The following is a 25000-nucleotide window of genomic DNA, read 5'->3' on the forward strand; positions in this document are numbered from 1 at the left end:
GACGAAGCTTACGGAATAACTTTGGTTGGCCTCTGTGGGGGGATTAATTGAGCAGTCTTCGTCTGAATGTCATGGATTTCTGTATTCATGTTTTCAAACGAGTTATGGAGGCAGTAAACAATGTTGACGTCGGGGAATTCGGTGCTGGAAGCCTTCCCGGTATACAGGCTCACGCTCAAACGTTGAGATAAAATAATTGCTGTTAGGTTCAATTTCATGATATCAGGATATCATGATAGCAGCTAGGAAATTGATTAGTCTGTGATTAATATTGAATGTGCCTCCCTGTGACATGCTGGGAAAACAATTAGCCCGGAATGAAATTTTACACAGCTACAATTGGGCATTCTAAATTTCCCAGTTCCTCAGTTATCGAGTTCCATAAGTATAAAACTTAAAAATGGTTTGCTTTAAAATCAGAAAAGAACCAATTCACCGTTGCTGTTGAGAAAAGTGTATGCCAAACAAAACAAGTTGCATCTCGGTAGCCTGAAAGTTAACTGACAAAATAATTTGCCTGTGTTTAAATTAACAAATACACCAATACATCACTAACGTTTCATGTTTAACCGGAGAATTTCAATTATGTACGAAGGTGTAATAGCTGTTGAGTTTTATTCCTCAGTTATCGAGTTCCATGAGTATAAAACTTAAAAATGGATTGCTTTAAAATCAGAAAAGAACCAATTCACCGTTGCTGTTGAGAAAAGTGTGTGCCAGGCAAAACAAGTTGCGTCTCGGCAGCCTGAAAGTTAAGAAATAATTTGCCTGCGTTTAAATTAACAAATATACCAATACATCACTAACGTTTCATGTTTAACCGGAGAATTAGGAAAGCAGATGTTCGAAGGTGTAATAGCTGTTGAGTTTTATTCCTTAGTTATCGAGTTCCATAAGTATAAAACTTAAAACTGGATTGCTTTAAAATCAGAAAAGAGCCAATTCACCGTTGCTGTTGAGAAAAGTGTCTGCCAGGCAAAACAGGTTGCGTCTCGGCAGCCTGAAAGTTAAGAAATAATTTGCCTGTGTTTAAATTAACAAGTATACCAATACATCACTAACGTTTCATGTTTAACCGGAGAATTAGGGAAGCAGATGTTCGAAGGTGTAATAGCTGTTGAGTTTTATTCCTCAGTTATTGAGTTCCATAAGTATAAAACTTAAAAATGGATTGCTTTAAAATCAGAAATGAACCAATTCACCGTTGCTGTTGAGAAAAGTGTATGCCAAACAAAACAAGTTGCATCTCGGTAGCCTGAAAGTTAACTGACAAAATAATTTGCCTGTGTTTAAATTAACAAATACACCAATACATCACTAACGTTTCATGTTTAACCGGATAATTATGTACGAAGGTGTAATAGCTGTTGAGTTTTATTCCTCAATTATCGAGTTCCATGAGTATAAAACTTAAAAATGGTTTGCTTTAAAATCAGAAAAGAACCAATTCACTGTTGCTGTTGAGAAAAGTGTATGCCAGGCAAAACAAGTTATATCTCGGTAGCCTGAAAGTTAAGAAATAATTTGCCTGTGTTTAAATTAACAAATACACCAATACATCACTAACGTTTCATGTTTAACCGGAGAATTAGGGAAGCAGATGTTCGAAGGTGTAATAGCTGTTGAGTTTTGTTCCTCAGTTATCGAGTTCCATAAGTACAAAACTTAAAAATGGTTTGCTTTAAAATCAGAAAAGAACCAATTCACCGTTGCAGTTGAGAAAAGTGTATCTCAGGCAAAACAAGTTGCATCTCGGTAGCCTGAAAGTTAACTGACAAAATAATTTGCCTGTGTTTAAATTAACAAATATACCAATACATCACTAACGTTTCATGTTTAACCGGAGAATTAGGGAAGCAGATGTTCGAAGGTGTAATAGCTGTTGAGTTTTATTCCTCAGTTATCGAGTTCCATAAGTATAAAACTTAAAAATGGATTGCTTTAAAATCAGAAATGAACCAATTCACCGTTGCTGTTGAGAAAAGTGTCTGCCAGCAAAACAAGTTGCATCTCAGTAGCCTGAAAGTTAACTGACAAAATAATTTGCCTGGGTTTAAATTAACAAATACACCAATACATCACTAACGTTTCATGTTTAACCGGAGAATTATGTACGAAGGTGTAATAGCTGTTGAGTTTTATTCCTCAGTTATCGAGTTCCATGAGTATAAAACTCAGTTAAAAATGGTTTGCTTTAAAATCAGAAAAGAACCAATTCACCGTTGCTGTTGAGAAAAGTGTATGGCAGGCAAAACAAGTTGCATCTCGGTAGCCTGAAAGTTAACTGACAAAATAATTTGCCTGTGTTTAAATTAACAAATATACCAATACATCATTTTCCATTTTTTAATTGCATGATGCTGGCCGTTGTAAACCGTGTTTTAGAAAATATTTCAGATTGATTTACTATGCCTCTGGACTATCTTGACATATCACTCAAAATTAATTTACTTGTCGTCATTAAAACTTTATGACGAAGTTGGCTCAACAAATGTGTCGAGATTAACACCTCTCTCTCCCTTTGTCTCTCGCTCAGCCTTTTTAGTGTGAGTCTTGTTACAACTCCCACTGAGATTTCGGTAATTTTTTTTTACCTAAACAGCGGGGACCCACATTCCTGACCCAAGTTAAGCTCCTCATGATTTTTCTCAAAGAGCAGACAAGCCCTAATGACATCAATTACTCAGGAAGTTTCATTACGGGGTTCTTAATAATTAATTACTTCAATTTGGCAAAACCTGAAATATTATGTATACAAGTTCTCCTTGCTAATTAAGTTCAACCAAGCAGACCGAATAAGCAGTTGACAATTTTGAAGAGAGACCAAGTGCAGACATAAACGCAGAAAAAAGGTTTAACCGAGCCACAAAGGTAAGTTTATTTGGCCACTGAAAAGAAACTGGTTTGCTCAGGGTAGTCCACTTTGGATAGTCAGGGCAGTGCTAACTGAGGAAATTAGTAGCGGCGCAACATTCATCTTTTCGTGCGCAGGAACATTCTCTCAAGGCTTAAGTAAGGTCCTTGGTCGGCAGTTTGTCCATCCCGATATAAAAGTTAAAATTTACAACCCCAAACTGCTCAATTCTGTACAGACACTGACCTCTCCGAATGTCCCTTAAAAATTAAAAAAGACACACGGGTTATCTGTGAAGTACGGTGGCCTGCTTCAAATTTCAAACTTGAAATTTTGCGTTTGCAAACTCAAAATTTCGAGTTCACAAACTCGAAATTTTGAGTTTACAAACCAGGCAGAGTAAAATACAAACTGTAGACAAGGGGTAAAATGCAGACTGAGGTTATAATTTTACTGTTGAAAAAGCCCAAACCCTTCAGAAGTGCTAACCTTAGGCCTAATTAGGCACAAAACAATATTTAGGCTTAACTGTTAGCACATCTAAAGGGTTTGGGTTTTAACAACAGTAAAATTATAACCTCAGTCAGCCTTTTACACTGACCAGTTTACAAACTCGAAATTTGAAGTTTGTTAACACAAAATTTCGAGTTCAAAATTCGAAATTCCGAGTTTGCAAACGCAAAATTTCGAGTTTGTGAACACAAAGTTTCGAGTTTATAAACTCAAAATTTCGACCTTGTAAACTCGAAATTTCGAGTTTCTAAACTCAAAATTACAAGTTTGAAATTTGAAACAGGAAAACTGATCACGAAATGCCATGTCCCTTACGGGCCACCGTAGTGAAGTTTTCACCTGTCTTGGACTACAGTTAAACCATAAACTGTATCATTTAGTGTGGTATGCATTATAGGTCAGTTAAGCATTTTTCTATTGTGTTTGAAGTTACCCCATATTAGTTTTTTCACATTAAAAATTTGCTGATATAATATTCGTGCGAGAGCTTGAATCCCATCTTGACTGACGCCCTAAGATTTCGAAACTAATTTATTTCTAACTTACGCCTCTTACAACAGAAGCCCTTTGAAAAGATCGTTAACGCCTCATGACATAGTTTTACTATTTAACGATGTCAGAGGCCTACCACTTGAATAAATTGAGAGTTAATAGTGAAAGCCCCGACCTGTTTAATGCGATAAAATTGAGTTGAAACAAGCTGACGTATTTTAAGTTGTATCGCAAAAACCCTGGTCAATTTATATTCTTTTCAACGCAAGGTTTCCTTTTATGACGTGGTGATTGACAAAATGGGCCCGTTTATCTTCGCGATCTTTTTTACTGGTCTGGTTTGCAATGCTGCGATGGCTGAACAATGCAATGGACCACGTCAGCTTCCTATCCACGGCAAGATGTTAAGAGGTCACATTTACGAAAAGCTATTCGCTCGATCTGGCGATGCAGAATGCTTGTTCATATGCAGAAAAGAGGTCTTGTGCCAAAGTTTTAACTTCGTTAAGACGAAGAGTATTTGTGAGTTTAACAACCGCACCAAGGAAGCAGCCAGTCCGGAGAATTTCATTGACGACAAAGAACGATATTACGTCAAACTGGACGTCAGCAGAGGTATTGTCGTCAATAGCTCATATATGGCACTAGCTTTAATTTCATCGCACATTTTGAGCACTCGTTGCCATATGATTCCTAAACCAGGGGGTGGAGGGGTGGGTGGGGGTAGAAAGGGTTCTCAGTATCCATGAGTGCATCTAATCCAGGAAACAATAGTACACGTCCCCACGCAGAATTAACAGCATATTACTTCTCTTAGAAGTGTCAAAGTGTCACAAGTTCTCCCTTAATCCTAAACAGTCGCCCATTGTCGAGTAAAATCGTATGGCGTTAAAAAGAGTGAAATATTTATTTAGTCTCATTAATAGCAGACAATGGGTTAAGCCAAAGAACTTGATGTATGAATGCTTGGTTTCCCATATTAATTTTGCAAACAAACAAATCTTTATTTATGAACAGATAACATTACAGAAGCATTACCCGCAACTAGCAAAGCTATTCGTGGGGGGAAAATGGATGCAGAATATGGAATTAAAACTAAGCCTAACTAAGGAAAGTCTACAATTTACTGAATGAGTAAAGTAAAAATTATAATTTAGATGAAAACAAGATAACACAATAAAAAAAAAAAGAATGAAAAATTGAATTATAAAATAGATGAAAACTAATAACACGATAAAGAAGAAAGAATGAAACGAATTGAACAAATAGAAATAAATAGACAAGAATTTACTGAAGGGGAACAAAATTTGTTTTCTACATAAAGTACTGTGGATGGATCTTTTATAAGGTAGCTATAGAGCTATGTTGCACAACTCTGAAATGTAGGTTAGGTCAAATCATGTTACTTCCTATCCTAGAGATAGACATATAAACTTAAATCGCAAAGTTTTAAGTCCGCCGCCCTGAAAAAGGTTAGAAGGAGGAACCCTTTGAATGCATTAATATTTGCTCGACTAATGCATTAGTCGTGACTAACTTTACTATGTCGGCTTTCCAACTAGGCGACTGAGAGAGGAATGCGGAAGACGGCAAAAAAAGCCGTATATCCCGCTGTTATGATTAAGCCGCTTCGACTCTTCGTGGCGGTGGTGGCAAAGATAGGTTAAACTGGTTAATTGTTATACTAAAGCTCAACATGTATACACTTCCTTGCGCTCAAGTTATTTTGTTTGCAATTTCTTTTATAGACATAGACGAATGTACCGATAATACACATAACTGTTCCACAAATGCCAACTGCACCAACACAGCTGGATCTTACACGTGCACTTGTCACACAAACTACCTTGGAGATGGCAAAAAATGTGTTTTCAAACGTGAGTATATGCTTCTTCTCGTATTAAAATTTTGATGTCACTGGACAAAACAAGTTCTAATATAAAGTCTTGTTCTTTGGCCATTGTAGCTCGATAAAAAATAAAACAAAAACAGCGGTGAAAAAAATGGTAAACCAACGCATTTTATAGAGACTTGACGTTTCGTATGCTACAATTGTAGGCAACATACATTTTCAAAAGTAACCGTTACAATAGTAGTCTTTACACTAGACCGTGAGTAAACTTGGGAAAATCTCAAGTCAAGTAAATTTTTCTTACCTAACGCATTACGCACAAATCATGTAAATACTTCAAGTAAACTTAAGCCCAATGGTGTGCTGTGATTGACAGCAAGTCGGTCGTAAGGATGGTTTTCAAGTCACTTATCTCTAACTTTCATCGTGTCAACTTTTCGACTTTAATGAGATGCAAAGTAAAATAACTTGAGATTTTACTTAGGCTTTCATTAATCACACACGCATTTTTGGTTAAGTAAAACTTAGCCGCTCTTGAGTCCTACTTAACAGCCAAGTGTTAAGACTACCAAAGTTTGAAACTACTCAAAATAGATCTATTTGCTTCTTTTGAAAGGGGTCTGGAACCAAGAATGAGAAACTTAATTAATAAAGTAACTGTTTCTCACTGCTATCGTTGACATTAAAAGCTGGCTTAATTTCCTGGATTAATAAGGTTTCTTTATGGTAGTCAGTTTTGCCCGACGCCAAAATGCCAAAGTGATCCCACTTGATGTTTTAATATCAGCAATAGCTGACGTTTGATCATTTTTGACCAGGGCCGTGTTCCGTTTTTCTGTCAGGGAGGCGTCGTTTTGTTTTTCCTATGTAAAAGTCATCATAATCCGCCCAGCAACAGGCTTTGTAAATAACTTGACTGTTGAGAGCGGTGTATTTTAAGCGATCTTTGTATGGAAAGAAGGATTTGATGCGACGAGTGTTTTGGAAAATTATCTTCAGGTTAACCCTAACTGCAAACAGTGGATTTCAGGCGTTTAGGGATTTGGTTGCTTTGCAAAGCTAAGTAAGGTAACAAATTAAGTAAATCTTTCTTGGGAAATTTTAACTGGACAGGGTTGCTGGGAGTGCTTCTGTTTCTGATCCGCAAAATCGTTAATGTTGTATGTAATTATACCTTGAGGGTGACCACTGATTTTCGGAGATCGTTGAGAGTGGATTGTAACAAGGAAGGTGTGGAACAAATTCAGTAGCAACAATAAGTGAGTGTGTGAATGAGATTAATCTTGTACTTGCGTGGTGTGAACGAATCCCATTTGATGTACCACGAAAACCACCGATCTGTAGAATGGGCCCGATTACCGAGTCATTGCCCCGCCCACTTTCCTTAAACATTTTGATGAAATTCCTTTCCCACGGGCTTAAGGTGTACTATCACGTCCGCAACAATGGAAAAACACGTTTTAAAAATTTATCAGTTTTCTTTGGCAATCGCTGAAAAAACTTCTAGAAAGTGGGCGGGGCAGACACAAGGAAATTCCCAGTCACTCCACAGATCGGTGGTTTCCGTAGTAGAGTCCAGTGAATGTAAACAAATTAAACAATTAAGATCTCGGTTCCAGACACCTTACGATGTAAGTATATAAGCAGTATTCAAACATTGTAACGGTTACTTTCGAAAGTGTAAGTTACCCAGCAAGTCTTTATAACATGCGTTGGCTTTATCATCGCTGTTTGTGTTATTAAAACACCTGGCCTAAGTTTTTCAAAAGCGGGATAACCTTTATCCAGTGAAATTAGTCCTTATCCAGAGTAGAAAACATACTCCACTGATTATATCCTATAGACATTTTTTTTTATAATTTCTAGGAACAGATCCATGCCACAAACCTCGATTGTGGAGTGCATGAATAGATTGCATTAACTTTAAGCCGCTGTTACACCTTGAAACTTTTAGCTGGAACTTACGTGCAACGGCGCTGCAAAAAAAGTTTCAGCAGGCGTTGCACCGACGTTGAAACTGGTCTCGACATGTTGTTTACATGGTCTTAGCCGGTTTCTGATTGGCTTACGCAACGTAGCGTAAAAAGACCGATTGCTGCGTCCGTTGCAGAAATAGAAAGCGGTCCTACTTTCCGTGAAACTTGTCTAGCGACGAAGTTAAATAACGTTTCATGAAACCGACCATGTTACACGCGGTGCAATGCCTCCTGAAACTTGTTTCGCTGCGCCGTTGCACACATGCTTCAGCTGCGCCGCGCATTGAAATCAAAATTCTTTGACAAAAACAATGTTTGAATGACATTCTTTCTAGGTGGTCTCTCTCAATCTCGCATTCTTCGCAACTACAACAGCTTGTACACATACCACCTAACTTCCTTCTTGAATCCAGTGCTTAACGACTCGATCCGCAGTAGATTTAGAAGATGTTGGCATGCTCCATCACAAGGCTGGAACTCGTCTACCTTTCACAGCCTCTGTGACGCAAAGGGTCCCACTGTTACCATTATCAGAGTTAATAATTCTATATTCGGTGGATATACTGACAAATCTTGGATCTCGCCGAGTGAGTAAAATTCTCTGTAATTATTTACGATATTGTTTAGAAAACGAGCAGCAGTGTTTTATCGGGTTTAAAAACACGAGGCGTGGCCGAATGCATTTAGACCCGATAAAACATATGCTGCCGAACCCTTGTCGGCATTTCAGATTCACTTGTGCTTCCAGGACGTGTTGCGTTTGTCCTTCTGTTGTTTCACAAACGCTTTTTGTTTCAGAAAAGAAAAGTTATTCATGTTTTAGGACTGGTGGCGTCCCTTTTAGAATGAAATATTAGGAAAGGAAAGGGCAAAATAAATTGCTATGTGTTCGGCGGTCAGAGAAGAATTGCTTTGAAGCAGATCGCCCGGTCAGTGCATGGGAGTCTCATAAAGGATGTGGTGTCTAACGATCCAAACGAAATCTTTCTGTGCTTAATAAAGAGAGAAAGGCCTTTTAGGACCGGGCCATATATTATTTATTGAGTTACGGTTAATTAAGAGACTCATACAGGATGGGATAGCTAGAGTACTGTTTTATAAACGAGCATGCAGGAATGTTTTAAGCCAAGAGGCGAAGCAGAGCACTTGGTTTTAGCCCGAAAAAACACGACCTGCGAGTTTTTTCAACGGCTTCAAAACCATTCCACAAAAACTGTGTCTGACTGGAGTCCATATATACAATGGTGCAAAATGTGAGAGGAAGATATCAGCATACAAGAAAACCAAGCAGGGAACCCTAATGAGGAGTGTCTTATCGGGTTTAATGTTCATACACGTGACGTTTTATTGGTGTTTTCATAGGCTGTTAGGTTCATAAATTAAGTTTTGATATTTTTGAAAGGTCGTTTAGTACGGGTAATATGATTATTTAATGTCATTAAGGTTAATCAAACTTTTTCTGTGGTTTTAAATTAGTTTTTTTCTCATGTTGTCCAGGTTATCCCAATTGGCGATATATCAGGTCCACTAAAGCGTTTGTCTACTCGCTGAAAAACCCATACGGTTACGACAACCAGAAGTTCGCAATTAAGTCATCACATTACGATAACGCCACTGTCGTATATAGTCAGTATGGACCAACTTTTGGCAACGGGCACGACATATACACCAGAGGCAATAGTGGATATACATCGTGTGGTTACACCTACCAGCTTCCCCCAGGGTCTTCCCACAGTAACTGCACGGCATTTTACACTGGAAGCTCCCATTTCACTATCAGTGAAATTGAAGTATTTTATGAGGAATTGGGTTAATTGGGTAGAAATGTTAAAAAGCACAAAGGAATACGTCAGTTTTGTAGTCTTAAGGTTGGACTGAATCGACCATGGAATGGGGGATAATAATGAAGGGAACCTTCAAGAAGCAAACTAAGTTACCGTCCATTTTTTGTTTGTCTCAGTCCAACCGAGATACCTCTAAATAGACCAAATCGGCTAACTCAATGTTGTACCCAATTCAAACTCTTTGGAAATAACACGTTTTGTTCCGGATATTTCCATATCATTTAAAGGGACAGTTTCACGGTTTTGCGCATGTCCAAGCTTTAGCTCCAGCAGATGCAAATTTTACGGTTTCTTACTGAACCAGATGATGTTAATTAAACACATAGAGTATTAAAGCAAATACACTGAATGACTAAGGCCAAAATTTGGTGGAAGACACTGCGGGTTTACACAGAAAATATCGAATTTAGTTTTGATCTCGAATTTATTGTACGGGTCGAAAATTTATTCTACGCACGAGTTGTCATAACGCACGAGTAGTCTATTCGCATGCAGTAGGTTCATAACACAAAGGAAATGATTACAAAAGTAATTCCAATGCGTAATCCATTACTATGGGATTGTTTCCGTTTCCTGCATCAGTGCTTTCGATTGTTTCAATAACTATGGAATTAAATGGGCTGGCGTGACAGTTTGCCCATGCGCAGAGACGTGAAACTCTCTCTTTAAGTGTGAAAGCTACATTCCAATAAAATACACAAAGAATCTTAAAGTGCGTTTGTGATAAAAAAAATCACTACCTTTTTTTCTTCAGATTTTTTAAAAGTGTGTTTGCTTAACACCTGACTGCCAAAATTTTGAGCAATGATTTTTACCCAAAGACCGTTTACTTTGAGTGTAAGTGTCGGATTTCTCGGTCCGCCACTACTCAGGTTCAAAACTGACCGATTGGACTTCAGAGGGTTGAATTCAGGGAAAAGTGACGTCAAAGGCTGCACAACGCGAGTTTAAAAGTCTGAAAGCCCAAAACTTCCGTGCTGCATATTAATTCTGCGGCGTACACACGCATTGCATTCTTAAACTAGTAAGCCATTGGCGTCATTGTCTCTTCTCTCCAGCTCTCTTAAGATCTTAAAGTTAGTAATGGCGGACCATTAAATAGGAAAATTCCAGTTAAAATAAACAGGTGTCTTTTTTAATCGAGGCTTAAAACTTTGGTTGCTTAGTGTTTGGTTGACATAGTTTTGAAATCCTAAGAGAAATAAGAATTGATTTTTCGGTCACAGGGGCACTTTAACCACGGAAGATTTGAATTGGATACACTGACATGGAGTTAGCCGATTTGGTCTATTAGCCTTTACATAAAGCTAACTTTTTTTCCCGGATATGGCGGCCGTTTCAGTAATTGCTAATATGGATAAGAACAAGAAATTAAAGTGGCAGCAATTTTGATTTATGATGTCAAAGGTAATGCTGATAAGTACCAAATAAGATAGATAAAAGATGAAAAGATACTCAAGCAAAATGGGGTGATTATAAACAAGATAATTAGGTGATAAGAATGCAACGTAGAAATTACATCGTTGATAAAATAGAGAATACTACATGGGCGCGCATAGATATGGCATTTCTCTTCGAGCGAACCAGTGAGTTATCGAGTTGAACACGAGACGAGAAATTAGACACGAACAAGACTGAGAATGGAAAACTTTTAGCCATTCATTCATCAGAAAGGAGAGACGCGAAATAAAGCGAGTGGCGCGTCAGCAGCTGATTGGCGATCCTTAAACACACGCAAAATTATTAGAGAACAATTTTTAGGTGTTGAGATACGAGTTTTCTTAGTGGTCGAAATCCCCATAAATAACAGTTTATATTATAAGAATGAAATGGATGAGATAGAGGCGTCAACTAGCGTCGTAATAGGAAACGTGTGATGAAAAGAAAGTTTATAATTGATAATTGGGATAGCTAACGGGTTCTTAGAGCTTGCTGTTGATAGGTGGGTAAATGGGTGGTACAAATGAGGCAGATAAGATCAAAACGGATAAGCCTGAGACAAAATAACAATGTTATTATTATCAGGTACAGAAAATGCCATCTTGTGAAACCAAGATAAATCACCTTATTTCAAGTACTTTTACACTTCATGTGGATACGATTGTAAAGCATGCAGTTATATAAATAATTATTTGACATAATTGACTTTGATTGGAGGAAATAAAACCGAGTTACACCCCTAATCTTTTCTCTGGCCTTTTGCTCACTTTACAAACAAAGCTGATCGGGCATGGGACGACCGAGCTTGCATGCTGCCGCGGGGGTTCCAATCTGGCCAGACCACTGAATGAAGGCCTTTACACAGCAGAGCAGGCATTTGATGCCTTTATCATGCGGCATCGGCAAATGGGCAAAATTCCTAATCTTATCAGGTGATGTCGATAAACTATAGGTCCTGCCTCACAATGCTAGTTATTCCTACTAACAAATCGTGTGTGACGTTATAGATCCTACAGACTCAGGTGGTCTATCAGTTGGAAGAGCTTAGATGACCACTTACCGACCATTTGCAAATATTAGAACTTGCAAACATGTTTATATTTGCAAGAACAATTAAAATGCCAAAACCTCTTTTCTCCTTTATTTTCCCTCAGATTGAAAGTCTCACATCAAGAATTTGGGATTTAGCGATTGTGGCTAGAAATTAATTATTACAAAAAAATTGCTACCAGTCCCATCGGCACCAGTCACTGAAAAATGACGTCGTCGGTAAACGCGCCTGCGAGTCTGAATTCGTCGTTGGTCAGCACACAATACATTCTTTGTGGACAAGGGCGCGATGAGGATCGGGGTCGAGGAATGGTTGTTCTCAAAATATACTCCCTTCCTGTGGGGGGTGGGAAGTCCTGGGATGGGGTAGATGGAGGACTCTGTTAATAGAAAAGAACAAAGAAAAGTACTCAGCTCTCTAAAACAATCGAGGGGGAGGAAGCCGTAGAAGTCAAGGTGAATGTGAAGCTTAACAAGATTAAAGTGGTACTACGACCGAAAAAACAATTCTTTTTTTTCTTTGGATTTCAAAACTATGTTGACTAAACACTAACTGACGCAAGTTTTAAGTTCTGATTTTAAAAAGACACCTGTTTATTTTAACTGGAATTTTCTTATTTATTGGTCCGCCATTACAAACTGTAAAATCTTGAGAGAGCTGGGTCTAGGAGAAAATGGCGTCAAAGACTCACTAGTTTAAGAATGCAATGCGTGTGTACGCGGCTAAATTAATATGCAGCACGGGAGTTTCGGGCTTTCAGACTTTTAAACCCGCGTTTTGCATATATATTAAATTGCGTTTACACGCTAAAATTTTAAGCTAGTGAGTAAATGACATCATTTTCTCTAGATCCAGCCCTCTGAGGTCCAATCGGTCAGTTTTGAAGGTGAGTAATGGCGGACCGTGAAATCCAAAACTTACACTCAAAATAAACAGCCTTTGGATAAAATTCAAAGCTCAAAATTTTGCCAGTTGGGTGTTATGCGAACACGCTTTCAAAATCTGAAGACAAAATAGAAATGATTTTTTGATCATAGTACCACTTTAAGAACTTTTAATGAATAGTCCCGCCATGATACACATCAACGTAGCTAAAACCAGCTCACCGGTTGATTTGAAGGTGAGGATTCGTCACTGGCAAACTGCATCCTTGCACTCTGAGAAGAACAAAGAAAGTATTGCGACGTGAGCTTAATGCTGGACGATGTTAGTAATCAGAACAGCATAGCACAAACTGCAGTGCTTTCAGGAAGACCTGGCTCCCGCCGGAGCTCCGGCGGGTGCCCTCTTGTAAATCGCCGGCAGTATTCCTGCGTTAATGTGCTTATGGAGTCAATATCCGTACTGAAATTCGACTCATTGATCTCTGTGCATTTCAAGGAGCCCATTACCTGGAGCCTCCATCCTCGAAGGGAGACAAACAGACATCAATCTTCTCCTCACTTTATCACACAAAACAAACAGGAAAGGTGGGTGTCAAAAAGTTAACTCATCCATGAGGAGAGAACACTTTGATCCTTCAACAAATTCTCCAAACTACTTTTATAGTCCATTACCTGGAGCCTCCATATCCTCGAGTGGTTTTCGCGGGTGTTTTCACAATAGCCAATCATAAGAGACCTATGGTCGCGGCCAGGGATTACATCACGTGCAGCACACCCGAAACACGAACGTATTTCAAAATGATGAAATGATATAGCAGTCCTAAAAATAAAAAAAACATGGGGGACAGCGTTGACTCGAGGACATGGAGGCTCCAGATAACGGGCCATAAAAGTAATTTGGAGAATTTCTTGAAGGATCAAAGTGTTTTCTCTTCATAGATGAGTTTGTAAATTCTTGAAACCTTTCCTGTTTAGATGCTTTATTCTAAACCTGGTCTTTTCTTTACATAATATTAAAAAATTGAACTTTTTATTGTTTTATGAGAAATCTGACTGTAAATGAAGATACAGTAGATCTAGCTAGGGTAAGTGTGTTCTGTAGAAAGAATAAATATTACTCTGACAAGGGGAGTAAAGTTTGAGAGGGTAAATTTCACTCTTAAAAAGGAGTGGTTTTGTACTATTTTATCTCACCCCAGTTTTGGAGCCGTTAATTTCACTCTGTCAAGGGTAAATTGAAATCCATTAAGAGTTTAATTCACTCCAATAGAAGGATAAAATTTACTCTTGTATTGGAGTGAATTTTACACCACAGGGAGGATAAACAATACTGGAGTAAATTTTACCCTAACAAAAAAGTAAAAGATATAGGAGTGAATTTTACTCCAAAAATGTGGTGTTAGTCTTTTTTTCAATTAAAACTACTCCTTGAAAATAACAGTGTACAAGCTATTCGAAAGCGGATATGCACCTCTGAATATAAATTCAAATGAATAGACAGTTCGCAATGTTAATGTATGTCTATGATATGTTAAACCGAGAATATGTGCTAAAAACGAAAACCACAAACAAATAAAGAATAATATGACATTGTTAACCTACACCAGTAAGCACAGCTGTTAGCATCTCAGCTCAATTGAGAAATCTTTATGGTGCTATACCTATTTAAACAATAGAGTGTTTCTGTCGAGGAACTATCGGCTGATAGTTGCCCCGCGGAAATTTCATGTTCTTAAAACAAATATTTGCCCGAGAAGCGAAGCTTCGAGGGCAAATATGCATGTTTAGACGAAAGCCGTGTCAGCCAATGTAAAATTTAATAATAATAATAATAATAATCATAATAATAATAATAATAATAACTTAAAAACTTATATAGCGCATGCTTCATGACAGAATGATCGTATGCGCTTAACATGGATTAAAATACCAATAAAATTTATCAGTTCATATACGCTAAGAATATGTTCATAAATAGATTTGTAAGTTAACTTAAGATTAATTACATGAATTCAAAGTGCCAATAAAATTGTTAATTCCTGTAAACTAAAAATATGCTAATTTAAAATAATAAGTTTTAAGTTGACTCTTAAAATTGTTAATTGTGGTGGCTTTCCTAATGAAGGAAGGAAGTGAATTCCAAACGTGAGGGGCAGCCATACTAAAAGAACGGTCACCAAGTGTAGAATAAGACTTACGTAAAGGAAAATTTAAAAGTAATTCGTTGCCAGATCGCAAAGAGTAATTTGCACCGGTCTTAATGGAAATAAGATCACTTATGTAGGACGGCGCTAAGCCACTGATTGCCTTGTACGTTAAAAGTGCTATTTTGAACCTGATTCTGTAGATTATGGGAAGCCAATGAAGTTTCATCAATAATGGGGTAATGTGACAGAATTTACTTTCCTCATAAACTAATCTGGCGGCCGAGTTTTGGACCCTTTGAAGCCTGGATAACTGGTAGTCAGGTAGACCATACAATAAGCTATTGCAGTAATCGATTCTGCATGTGACAAAAGAGTGCACCAGTGTTGCGGCCGCTTCTTGCGTTAAATATTTTCTTATGCGTCTTATATTGTGTAACTGAAAGAATGATGCACTACAAAGATTGGTCACATGTTGGGACATATCAAATGTATCATTGAACCAAGTACCCAGATTCCTAACAGATCTGGACTTGGTTATCAGATGATTTCCCACTCGTATGCTAGTTACATTGACTTTAGCTAATTGCTGACGAGTTCCGATCATAATAAAGTCAGTTTTATCGTCGTTCAACATAAGACTATTGTGCTGAGTCCATTTCTTGATGTCAGCAATGCAGGCCTCCATGGCACTCACAGCAGCATCTTGACACAAAGATTTGCTCGGGCTGAATGAAAGGTATAGCTGAGAATCGTCTGCGTAGGAATGAAATTCAGGTAGGTGAACCTCAACGATATCAATTAAACTGCTACAATAGATGTTAAATAACAGCGGGCCAAGACAGGACCCTTGCGGAACGCCACAGTCAAGATGGAATGACTTCGATAGTTTATAATCAACCGCTACCCGCTGCGATCGACCAGATAAGTAGGAGCAAAACCATGATAGTACTGTACCTCCGATACCAATCTTCGACGTCATGCTCTCAAGTAGAATTTCATGATTCACTGTGTCGAACGCAGCACTGAGATCTAACAGCACGAGAAGAGTAACATGTTGCTTATTCATGTTAAGAAGGATGTCATTACGGACCTTTAGTAAGGCTGTCTCAGAACTGTGATGGCATCTATATGCAGATTGGAGAACTGGGTACAAGCCATGGCGAGACATGTGAGACTGCAGTTGGTCCGCAACAGCAGTCTCTGTCAGCTTGGAGATAAAGGCCAAATTGCTGACAGGGCGGAGATTCTTAAACAACATTTCGGTCCCGGGTTTCTTTAGTAGGGGGGTGACTATTGCTTCCTTCCATTTGTCGGCAAAGTGACCGCGCTTTAAAGACATGTTGATAATTGTCGTGATAACAGGTACCAGCTCATCTAGGCACTGCACAACCATTACAGTTGGCATGGGGTCCAAGCAGGAGGACTTCTTGGCCGAGCGGGATATTAATTTCCTGACATCATCCACAGAGAGAGTATTAAACTCCGTTAATGAAACGTCAGCACTACGTGAAACAGTAGAATCAACCATGGAAAACGATGAACTGCTGGTTTCCAACTTCGAGTGGATGTCTTTAACCTTCCGAAGGAAGAACTCTCCAATATCATTAGCAAGTGCCGAAGCGTCAGTCCCATCCGCTAACGATAGAGTCTTAGGCTCAGAAAGTAAGGACTTAGCTGCTCTAAATAATTTCCGTTGGTCAGTGCTGTTGTCGCGGATAAAGTTGCTATAATACTTGGAGCGTGCACTATTCATAAGTTTAGTGACGTAATTCTTTTTTATTTTAAACGCCGCAAAATCCGCGAGTGACTTGCTAACCCGCCATTTACGTTCAGCTTTTCGCCTGCCTCTGATTGCTGCCTTGATATCACAGTCAATCCAGGGAACACGTGGCCTGTTTACAACAGTTCTTTTATTCAAAGGGGCGTAACGATCGATCAGCGACGATAATGTAGAATTATAGCAATTAACCAAGTCGTCCAAATGTGCGAAGTCATCATTGCAGAGGGTGGACACTGAGAGATCCTCCTTAAGTGCCGCAACATCCACTGCTTTATATTTCCTGTAAGTATATGACTTAGAACTGAATTGAGGTTTAATGGAATTTAAAGAACAGAAGATAGGCGCGTGATCAGAAAAAAGAAAGCCAACCTTCGGTTGACATAAAAGGACCTTGTCAGACTGACGCGTGATAACTAAATCAAGGGTATGATTGTGTTCATGTGTTGGACCAGTCACGTGTTGCACAAGGTTCATAGACTCAAGGGTGTCCAAAAAAGCAGCAGAGACAGCGTCGTCTGGGTCGTCTACGTGTAAGTTAAAGTCACCGACGATGAGCAAAGACTCAACTGATAGAATGATACTTTCCAGGTATGTCGTGAACTCGGTTAAGAATGATCTATCTGTGTGCGGATGCTCTCTAGAGTATGGAGGATGGTAAACAATCACAAGTCTAGTGCTAAATGACCCAGATTTAACAATAAACTCAGCATACTCGAAGGATGTCATCGTAGTGCATCTGATCTTTTTTATGGAAATGTCGCCTCTGTAAAGGAGAGCAATTCCACCACCAGGTCTGCTGGGGCGCGGCTGGTTAATCAGTTGATACCCAGGTGGAATTGTCTCAAGTCTTGCCGCGGAGTCGCTTTCAGTGAGCCAAGTCTCAGTTATTGCCACTAAATCAGCCGCAGAATTGACTACAAGGTCAAAGAAATCAGCGGACTTTGATTTAACGGAACGAGCATTGACAGAGCACAGGGTCAGAGGTAAAACTTTGCGGCTTCGGTTAGATATGCCAGCCTAACAGTTCACCGTAATTAGATTGCCGCTGTTGCGGGATGCATCAGGTTTTACCGAACAATGAATGCTAGTTTTACGGGTCGATACAACGGCTTCTATACGTTCACCCAAGGGACCAGGGTTTAACTTGAAAACAAGATCGCCAATTAGTAATAAACGAAACGTAGCCGTAGAGTTGTTATAATAAATAATCCTTTTTGATGTCCACCTTTTTCGCCTCCTGTAAGTGTAACTCGGCGTGATCCTTTTGTTCCCTTGAAACAATAGCCCGTGATTGCAGTTTCTATGAGTGTCATAGTTCAGCGTCAGTGTAATTTCTTGAAACAAAGGCCGATGATTGCAAATTCCAAGACCATTGTTGATGACGCATCCAAGGGAAACCGGGCTCCTTGAAGAAGCAGTTACATTTAGAGAGAAATTCAGGTTTTTCTCGGCGAATGCGATGTTTTCCTCCGTGAAATCTGGTCCAGGGCAGCATGATAACATTATAGACGTCCAGAGTGCACAGCTTATCAGAGCGTGGCCTGCCTTCATTACGATGCTGTCTTCATGACATGAAATTTGAAAAAGAAAATTTGAAAAAGAAAACAAACAAAAACCCTCTTAATACAATTTCGATTGTTTATTTTCCATAAGGCCGCTTGTTTACAGAGGTATTTTCAGCGTACGACTACTATCCATCCGAGTATTTTCCTCGGACGGGCACTACGGGCTGATAGTGTCTCTCCGCGGACGAACACTATCGCGTCACGTGATCAATTTAAACCAATAAGAATCGGAGAAAATTTAGTGCTGAACTATAATTTTCAGGAGAAGAAACATGCTCTCTTTTGAAATTTTGTCGTGATTAGGATAAACCTTTTAGTAGGTTAATAAGACGACTTCATTTTTACTGATGAAATCTTGACGCGATGAAAACTTGCAACGCTCGGCATTGACAAAGCAAGAACAAAAGTTCATTAAAAAACAATCTAGTTCGGTTCTCTCCTTTTTCCTGTCAGCTTGTCATACGATTGCCAAAAAGAGAAACGAATTAGAAACGACAGGCTTTAATTAAATGAAAATCATGAGGTGTTGTTTATCCCAGAGCTGTCGGTGAGGTGCGGCATTGAGGAAAATTAATTCAGTTTTTAAAGGAACAAGGCATGATCTGCCGCAATTCACCTTAGTATAGCTGTCGAACTCTGCACCAAGAGAAAATACCTTGGTTATTTCAGCAGCTCGAGGCGGGAAAAATTTAGAAATGTATTAAAATTAATGCAAGACAAAAGAAGTTTGAAGAAATTCAATAGTCATTTAAAAAATTAATGCAAACCATTAAATCATCATTCTTCCTAAGAAGTATATCACTCAATCAAGGCTGGCAAAAGAGGAATACATTTTGTTGCGGGAGGGACCAGTTTCCAAATCGTGTATACGTCTTGACGCTTAACACATTTCATTCACTTCAAAAATCTTTCGCAAAGAGCAGACAAGCCCTAATGACACCACTTACTCAGGAAGTTTCATTAAGGGGTTCTTAATAATTATTTACTTTAATTTGGCAAAACCTGAAATATTATGTATACAAGTTCTCCTTGCTAATTAAGTTTAACCAAGCAGACCGAATAAGCAGTTGACAATTTTGAAGAGAGACCAAGTGCAGACATAAACGCAGAAAAAAAGTTTAATTAAGCGAGCCACAAAGGTAAGTTTATTTGGCCACTGAAAAGAAACTGGTTTGCTCAGGGTAGTCCACTTTGGATAGTCAGAGCAGTGCTAACTGAGGAAATTAGTAGCGGCGCAACATTCATCTTTCCGTGCGCAAGAATATTCTCTCAAGGCTTAAGTAAGGTCCTCGGTCGGCAGTTTGTCCATCCCGATATAAAAGTTAAAATTTACAACCCCAAACAGCTCAATTCTTTAAAGACACTGACCTCTCCGAATGTCCCTTAAAACCCAAACCCTTTAGATGTGCTAACAGTTAAGCCTAAATATTGTTTTGTGCCTAATTAGGCCTAAGGTTAGCACTTCTGAAGGGTTGGGCTTTTTTAACAGTAAAATTATAACCTTAGTCTGCATTTTACCCCTTGTCTACAGTTTGTATTTTACTCTGCCCGGTTTGTAAACTCAAAATTTCGAGTTTGTGAACTCGAAATTTTGAGTTTGCAAACGCAAAATTTCAAGTTTGAAATTTGAAGCAGGCCACCGTACTTCACAGATAACCCGTGTGTCTTTTTTAATTTTTAACAACAGTTACATTAAAACCTTAGTCTGCAGTCTGCGTTTTACACTGACCAGTTTGCAAACTCGAGATTTGAAGTTTGTGAACACAAAATTTCGAGTTTCGAAATTCGAAATTCCGAGTTTGCAAGCGCAAAATTTTGAGTTTGTGGACACAAAGTTTCGAGTTTATAAACTCAAAATTTCGAGCTTGTAAACTCAAAATTTCGAGTTTCTAAACTCAAAATTACAAGTTTGAACTTTGAAACAGGAAAACTGATCACGAAATGCCATGTCCCTTACGGGCCACCGTATTGAGAGGGTGCTAATGGGGTTAACAGTTAACTGACAATTGGCCAAAAAAATAGTAGTTAACTGATATTTGGCCAAAAAATTAGTAGTTAACTGAAAAATGAAAGGTTAACAGTTAAGTGATATTCTATTAATTATACTAAATACGATTGTTGTTGTTAATAAAAGCAACAAAGGGTTTTCCTAACTGCAAAGCTATTTCGTGCGTTTTACCTGTCCCGCTGCGTGACCAGGTAACATATTAACTGATATAAAATGCGAAAGGCGCCAGAGGGTCGTACCAGGCACCAGGGAGCTTTGACCTTGATCTTCGTGATGGCGTCGAGTGGCTTGGTGAAGGTTATTCTCAGCTTTTATTGCGATGATGAAGGATCGGCATTCGAACGGCAAAGAGGTCGTGTACCGTTCGACATTGAAAAGCATAATTCAATGGAGATAGCCTTCCAAACATTTGATAGTATTCATGGAAATCAAACAGGAAGCGGAAAAGTTCGGACTTGCTGGCTTCGATTTAAAGTTGTTTCGACTGGAAAAGATTGACGGGAAAGCCGAAAATTTTGCAGTTGTGACAAAGGCCCAGCTGGAAGGAGCTACCCTTTGTAATGGTAAGTGCCACAAGTGAGCTAAATGGTGCGTATTTTGATTCGTCTTTTTGTTTGAAATTTTGTCCACACGCGTATCTGATTACAGTAAAACCTTTATTAAGCGGACCCTATAGTTAGTGGACACACCGTATTTTAGCGGACAGAAGCATCAGTGAGTTTTGATCTTTTCCTTTCCATACTCTCTGTACGAACCAATGATCGTATCACGGTCTTGACATGAAGGAAAGCGCGTGAGAAATTACAGTGTTTGTATGAGAATCTAGTGTCGAATAATTTTCGTAAAGCGGTTGTTCTAAAACTAAAGGTACGCTACAAAGAGTTCTACTGACAAATTTAAGGGGCCACACGTACCTGAGCTTTAATTTTTCCGTTTGCTTGTTTTAGACTTTCCATAAATTTCTCGGTAATTTTCCCGGGAAATTTTAGTCGGCGGAAAGAAAAATTTTGCCAGAGAAATGTTAGACATATAAAGAAAATTTTAAAAAGTGGTTCTAGCGCAGGTGAGGTCATCAAATTTTATCTGAAGAATCCTTTACCTAGTTACCAGTTACGTTTAGAAGTAAAGAAAATTCGGGTTGTGAATCAATTATTATCGCTGAGATAATAAAAGTTAATAGATATCTAAAATTAAGAGTTAACTGACAATTGACGAAAAAAATAGTAGTTACCTGACAATTAGCCGAAAAATTAGTAGTTAACTGACAATTGGGTACCCCCATTAGCACTAGCATTGCGGAAAATTAATTCAGTTTTTAAAGGAACAAGGCATGATCTGCCGCAATTCACCTTAGTATAGCTGTCGAACTCTGCATCAAGAGAAAATACCGTGGTTATTTCAGCAGCTCGAGGCGGGAAAAATTTAGAAATGTATTAAAATTAATGCAAGACAAAAGAAGTTTGAGGAAATTCAATAGTCATTTAAAAAATTAATGCAAACCATTAAATCATCATTCTTCCTAAGAAGTAAATCACTCAATCAAGGCTGGCAAAAGAGGAATACATTTTGTTGCGGGAGGGACCATTTTCCAAATCGTGTATACGTCTTGACTCTTAACACATTTCATTCACTTCAAATATTTTTCTCAAAGAGCAGACAAGCCCTAATGACATCAATTACTCAGGAAGTTTCATTACGGGGTTCTTAATAATTAATTACTTCAATTTGGCAAAACCTGAAATATTATGTATACAAGTTCTCCTTGCTAATTAAGTCTAACCAAGCAGACCGAATAAGCAGTTGACAATTTTGAAGAGACCAAGTGCAGACATAAACGCAGAAAAAAAGTTTAAGCGAGCCACATAGGTAAGTTTATTTGGCCACTGAAAAGAAACTGGTTTGCTCAGGGTAGTCCACTTTGGATGTCGACAGTCAGGGCAGTGCTAACTGAGGAAATTAGTAGCGGCGCCCCATTCATCTTTCCGTGCGCAGGAACATTCTCTCAAGGCTTAAGTAAGGTCCTCGGTCGGCAGTTTGTCCATCCCGATATAAAAGATAAAATTTACAACCCCAAACAGCTCAATTCTGTAAAGACACTGACCTCTCCGAATGTCCCTTAAAACCCAAACCCTTTAGATGTGCTAACAGTTAAGCCTAAATATTGTTTTGTGCCTAATTAGGCCTAAGGTTAGCACTTCTGAAGGGTTGGGCTTTTTTAACAGTAAAATTATAACCTTAGTCTGCATTTTACCCCTTGTCTACAGTTTGTATTTTACTCTGCCCGGTTTGTAAACTCAAAATTTCGAGTTTGTGAACTCGAAATTTTGAGTTTGCAAACGCAAAATTTCAAGTTTGAAATTTGAAGCAGGCCACCGTACTTCACAGATAACCCGTGTGTCTTTTTTAATCTTTAAGGGACATTCGGAGAGGTCAGTATCTTTACAGAATTGAGCTGTTTGGGGTTGTAAATTTTAACTTTTATATCGGGATGGACGAAGACCTTACTTAAGCCTTGAGAGAATGTTCCTGCGCACGGAAAGATGAATGATGATGATGGTCAATTTATGTTATTTTCAACACAAGGTTTCCTTTGATGACGTGGTGATTGACAAAATGCACCCGTTTATTTTCGCGATCTTTTTTACTGGTCTGGTTTGCAATGCTGCGATGGCTGAACAATGCAATGGACCGCGTCAGCTTCCTATCCACGGCAAGATGTTAAGAGGTCACATTTACGAAGAGCTATTCGCTCGATCTGGCGATGCAGAATGCTTGTTCATATGCAGAAAAGAGGTCTTGTGCCAAAGTTTTAACTTCGTTAAGACGAAGAGTATTTGTGAGTTTAATAACCGCACCAAGGAAGCAGCCAGTCCGGAGAATTTCATTGACGACAAAGAACGATATTACGTCAAACTGGACGTCAGCAGAGGTATTGTCGTCAATAGCTCATATACGGCACCAGCTTTAATTTCATCCCACATTTTGAGCACTCATTGCCAAATGATTCCTAAACCAAGGGGGGGGGGGGTGGGGTACAAAGGGTATCCACGCTCCCTTCAACAGTGCCATAGATCAACCGCTAGTCAATGATACGTGGGCTCTAAAAAAACATTGGTGCAATCTTTGTTCATTGCTTTTCAAAGCAGATGCGAATACTGATGGGAATATGGTTTAAACTTTAACATCATTAAGGACGGCATTAAGAACCTTTCTTCTCCAACCGATCATTGGTTTATTCGAAACCTTGCATATTGTAAATATCTTCATAATTTTTTTATTTGTGTGCGATTTGCACACAAAAAAAGATTGCTGTGATCGTTTTTGAAAAAAAGTTTACGGCTCAACGCCAGACGAACTAGGAGAAAGGAAAGAATCGTCGGCGCCATCTTGATTTGATAAAAGTTTAATAATTAATAATCTTCTTCTTAAGGGCAAGAGTGGAAATAGGCAGCATTGAAACCGGCGCACTGAAGAATTTTACCATCAGTGGACTCAATAGTTGGGACCACACTAATGAAAACAGCATTCCAGGCTGAGACGGTCTAGTAGTCTTTATTTGAATGGCCACTCTTCAGGATTCCGTGGGAGGCGCGGTGGCCTCATGGTTAGAGTGCTCGACTCCGGACCGAGTGATCCGGGTTCGGGTCCTGTGTTGTGTTCTTGGGCAAGGCATTTTATTCTCACGGTGCCTCTCTCCACCCAGTGTATAAATGGGTACCGGCGAAAATGCTGAGGGGGTAACCCTGCGATAGACTAGAATCCCATCCAGGGGGAATAGAAATACTCCTAGTAGCTTCATGCTTCGGAAACCGGAGATAAGCTCCGGTCTGATGGGCCTTTCTAGGTTTACCTTCAGGATTCCACAGACAAACCAACACATGCATGATAATAACAATAATAATAATAATAATAATAACAATGATAACGATAATGATAATAATAAACAAGACAAAATCAAGTAATTAACATTTAGTTAATTTTGGTCATTGTCAATTCCCTGACAGTTCCTCTTGGTTCCATTCCTGCGCTGCCAGCCAAATCTTGCAAGGAGATAAAAGCAAATGAAGAAGGAAAAGTGAGCAACGGCTCCTACTGGTTTTACACTCTAATACCAGGAAAAAGTGTGAAGGCACCTTGTGACATGGACAACGAAGGTACTTTGTATCTACCTTGAATAGCAGCGGTGGGGCATAAGGTGGTAGATATATTTTACTGGATGACTAAACACATTTAACGCCAGCTTTTGTAACTACCTTGGGTTAACTGCTTAGTCATGCCAACTCACTTGAAACCAACATAAAGCCGGATCGCCTAAAAAAACCTCAGAAAAATCTTTTTCTTTTTTCTTTTCTCAATCTGACGGTTGATACCAACCGGGAGTGGGGAGGGGGGGGGGGGGGGGCAGAAAAGATACTCCTTTCGTATACCTTCCGTTGGAAAATAGTACCCCTTTCACAAACCTACTTGTAAGAACACTGCATCCCCTTTCTAGCCCTTAGAATGAAGTTAATGAACGATATTACCTCTCATGAAAAATACTTAAATGACAGATTTCCCTACCCTTTCATATACTTCGTCTCGTGAAATCCTACCC

At 38.9% G+C, this 25000-nt stretch overlaps 3 protein-coding genes across 6 annotated transcripts in view; 2 read left to right on the plus strand and 1 right to left on the minus strand.

The window, feature by feature from the left end:
* The first annotated feature begins 2769 nt into the window (after positions 1 to 2769).
* Positions 2770 to 25000, plus strand: part of LOC138049846 (uncharacterized) — a 29046-nt gene continuing 6815 nt past the window's right edge. The window contains exons 1-5 of one of the 2 annotated variants that reach the window (XM_068896305.1): positions 2770 to 2871; positions 4129 to 4474; positions 5608 to 5736; positions 8023 to 8274; positions 9185 to 9216. In XM_068896305.1, coding sequence (XP_068752406.1) covers positions 4159 to 4474; positions 5608 to 5736; positions 8023 to 8274; positions 9185 to 9216 — 729 coding nt within the window. In that variant the 5' untranslated portion in view covers positions 2770 to 2871; positions 4129 to 4158. Of the gene's footprint in view, positions 2872 to 4128; positions 4475 to 5607; positions 5737 to 8022; positions 8275 to 9184; positions 11715 to 25000 lie in introns of those variants that run through there. The other variant, XM_068896304.1, reaches the window with a different exon arrangement.
* LOC138049841 (rab3 GTPase-activating protein catalytic subunit-like) overlaps positions 12118 to 25000 on the minus strand; it is a 49542-nt gene continuing 36659 nt past the window's right edge. The window contains exons 26-27 of the mRNA XM_068896295.1: positions 13129 to 13179; positions 12118 to 12401 (exon numbers count right to left, since the gene is read on the minus strand). Of these exons, the coding sequence (XP_068752396.1) occupies positions 12219 to 12401; positions 13129 to 13179 (234 nt within the window). The 3' untranslated portion in view covers positions 12118 to 12218. The remainder of the gene's footprint in view (positions 12402 to 13128; positions 13180 to 25000) is intronic.
* Positions 19455 to 25000, plus strand: part of LOC138049849 (uncharacterized) — a 10326-nt gene continuing 4780 nt past the window's right edge. The window contains exons 1-3 of one of the 3 annotated variants that reach the window (XM_068896309.1): positions 19455 to 19537; positions 22990 to 23335; positions 24411 to 24560. In XM_068896309.1, coding sequence (XP_068752410.1) covers positions 23020 to 23335; positions 24411 to 24560 — 466 coding nt within the window. In that variant the 5' untranslated portion in view covers positions 19455 to 19537; positions 22990 to 23019. Of the gene's footprint in view, positions 19538 to 20951; positions 20970 to 21809; positions 22273 to 22989; positions 23336 to 24410; positions 24561 to 25000 lie in introns of those variants that run through there. The other 2 variants (XM_068896307.1, XM_068896310.1) reach the window with 2 other exon arrangements.

The sequence above is a fragment of the Montipora capricornis genome, chromosome 5 (assembly GCF_036669925.1).
Source record: "Montipora capricornis isolate CH-2021 chromosome 5, ASM3666992v2, whole genome shotgun sequence".
Classification (NCBI taxonomy): Eukaryota; Metazoa; Cnidaria; class Anthozoa; order Scleractinia; family Acroporidae; genus Montipora; species Montipora capricornis.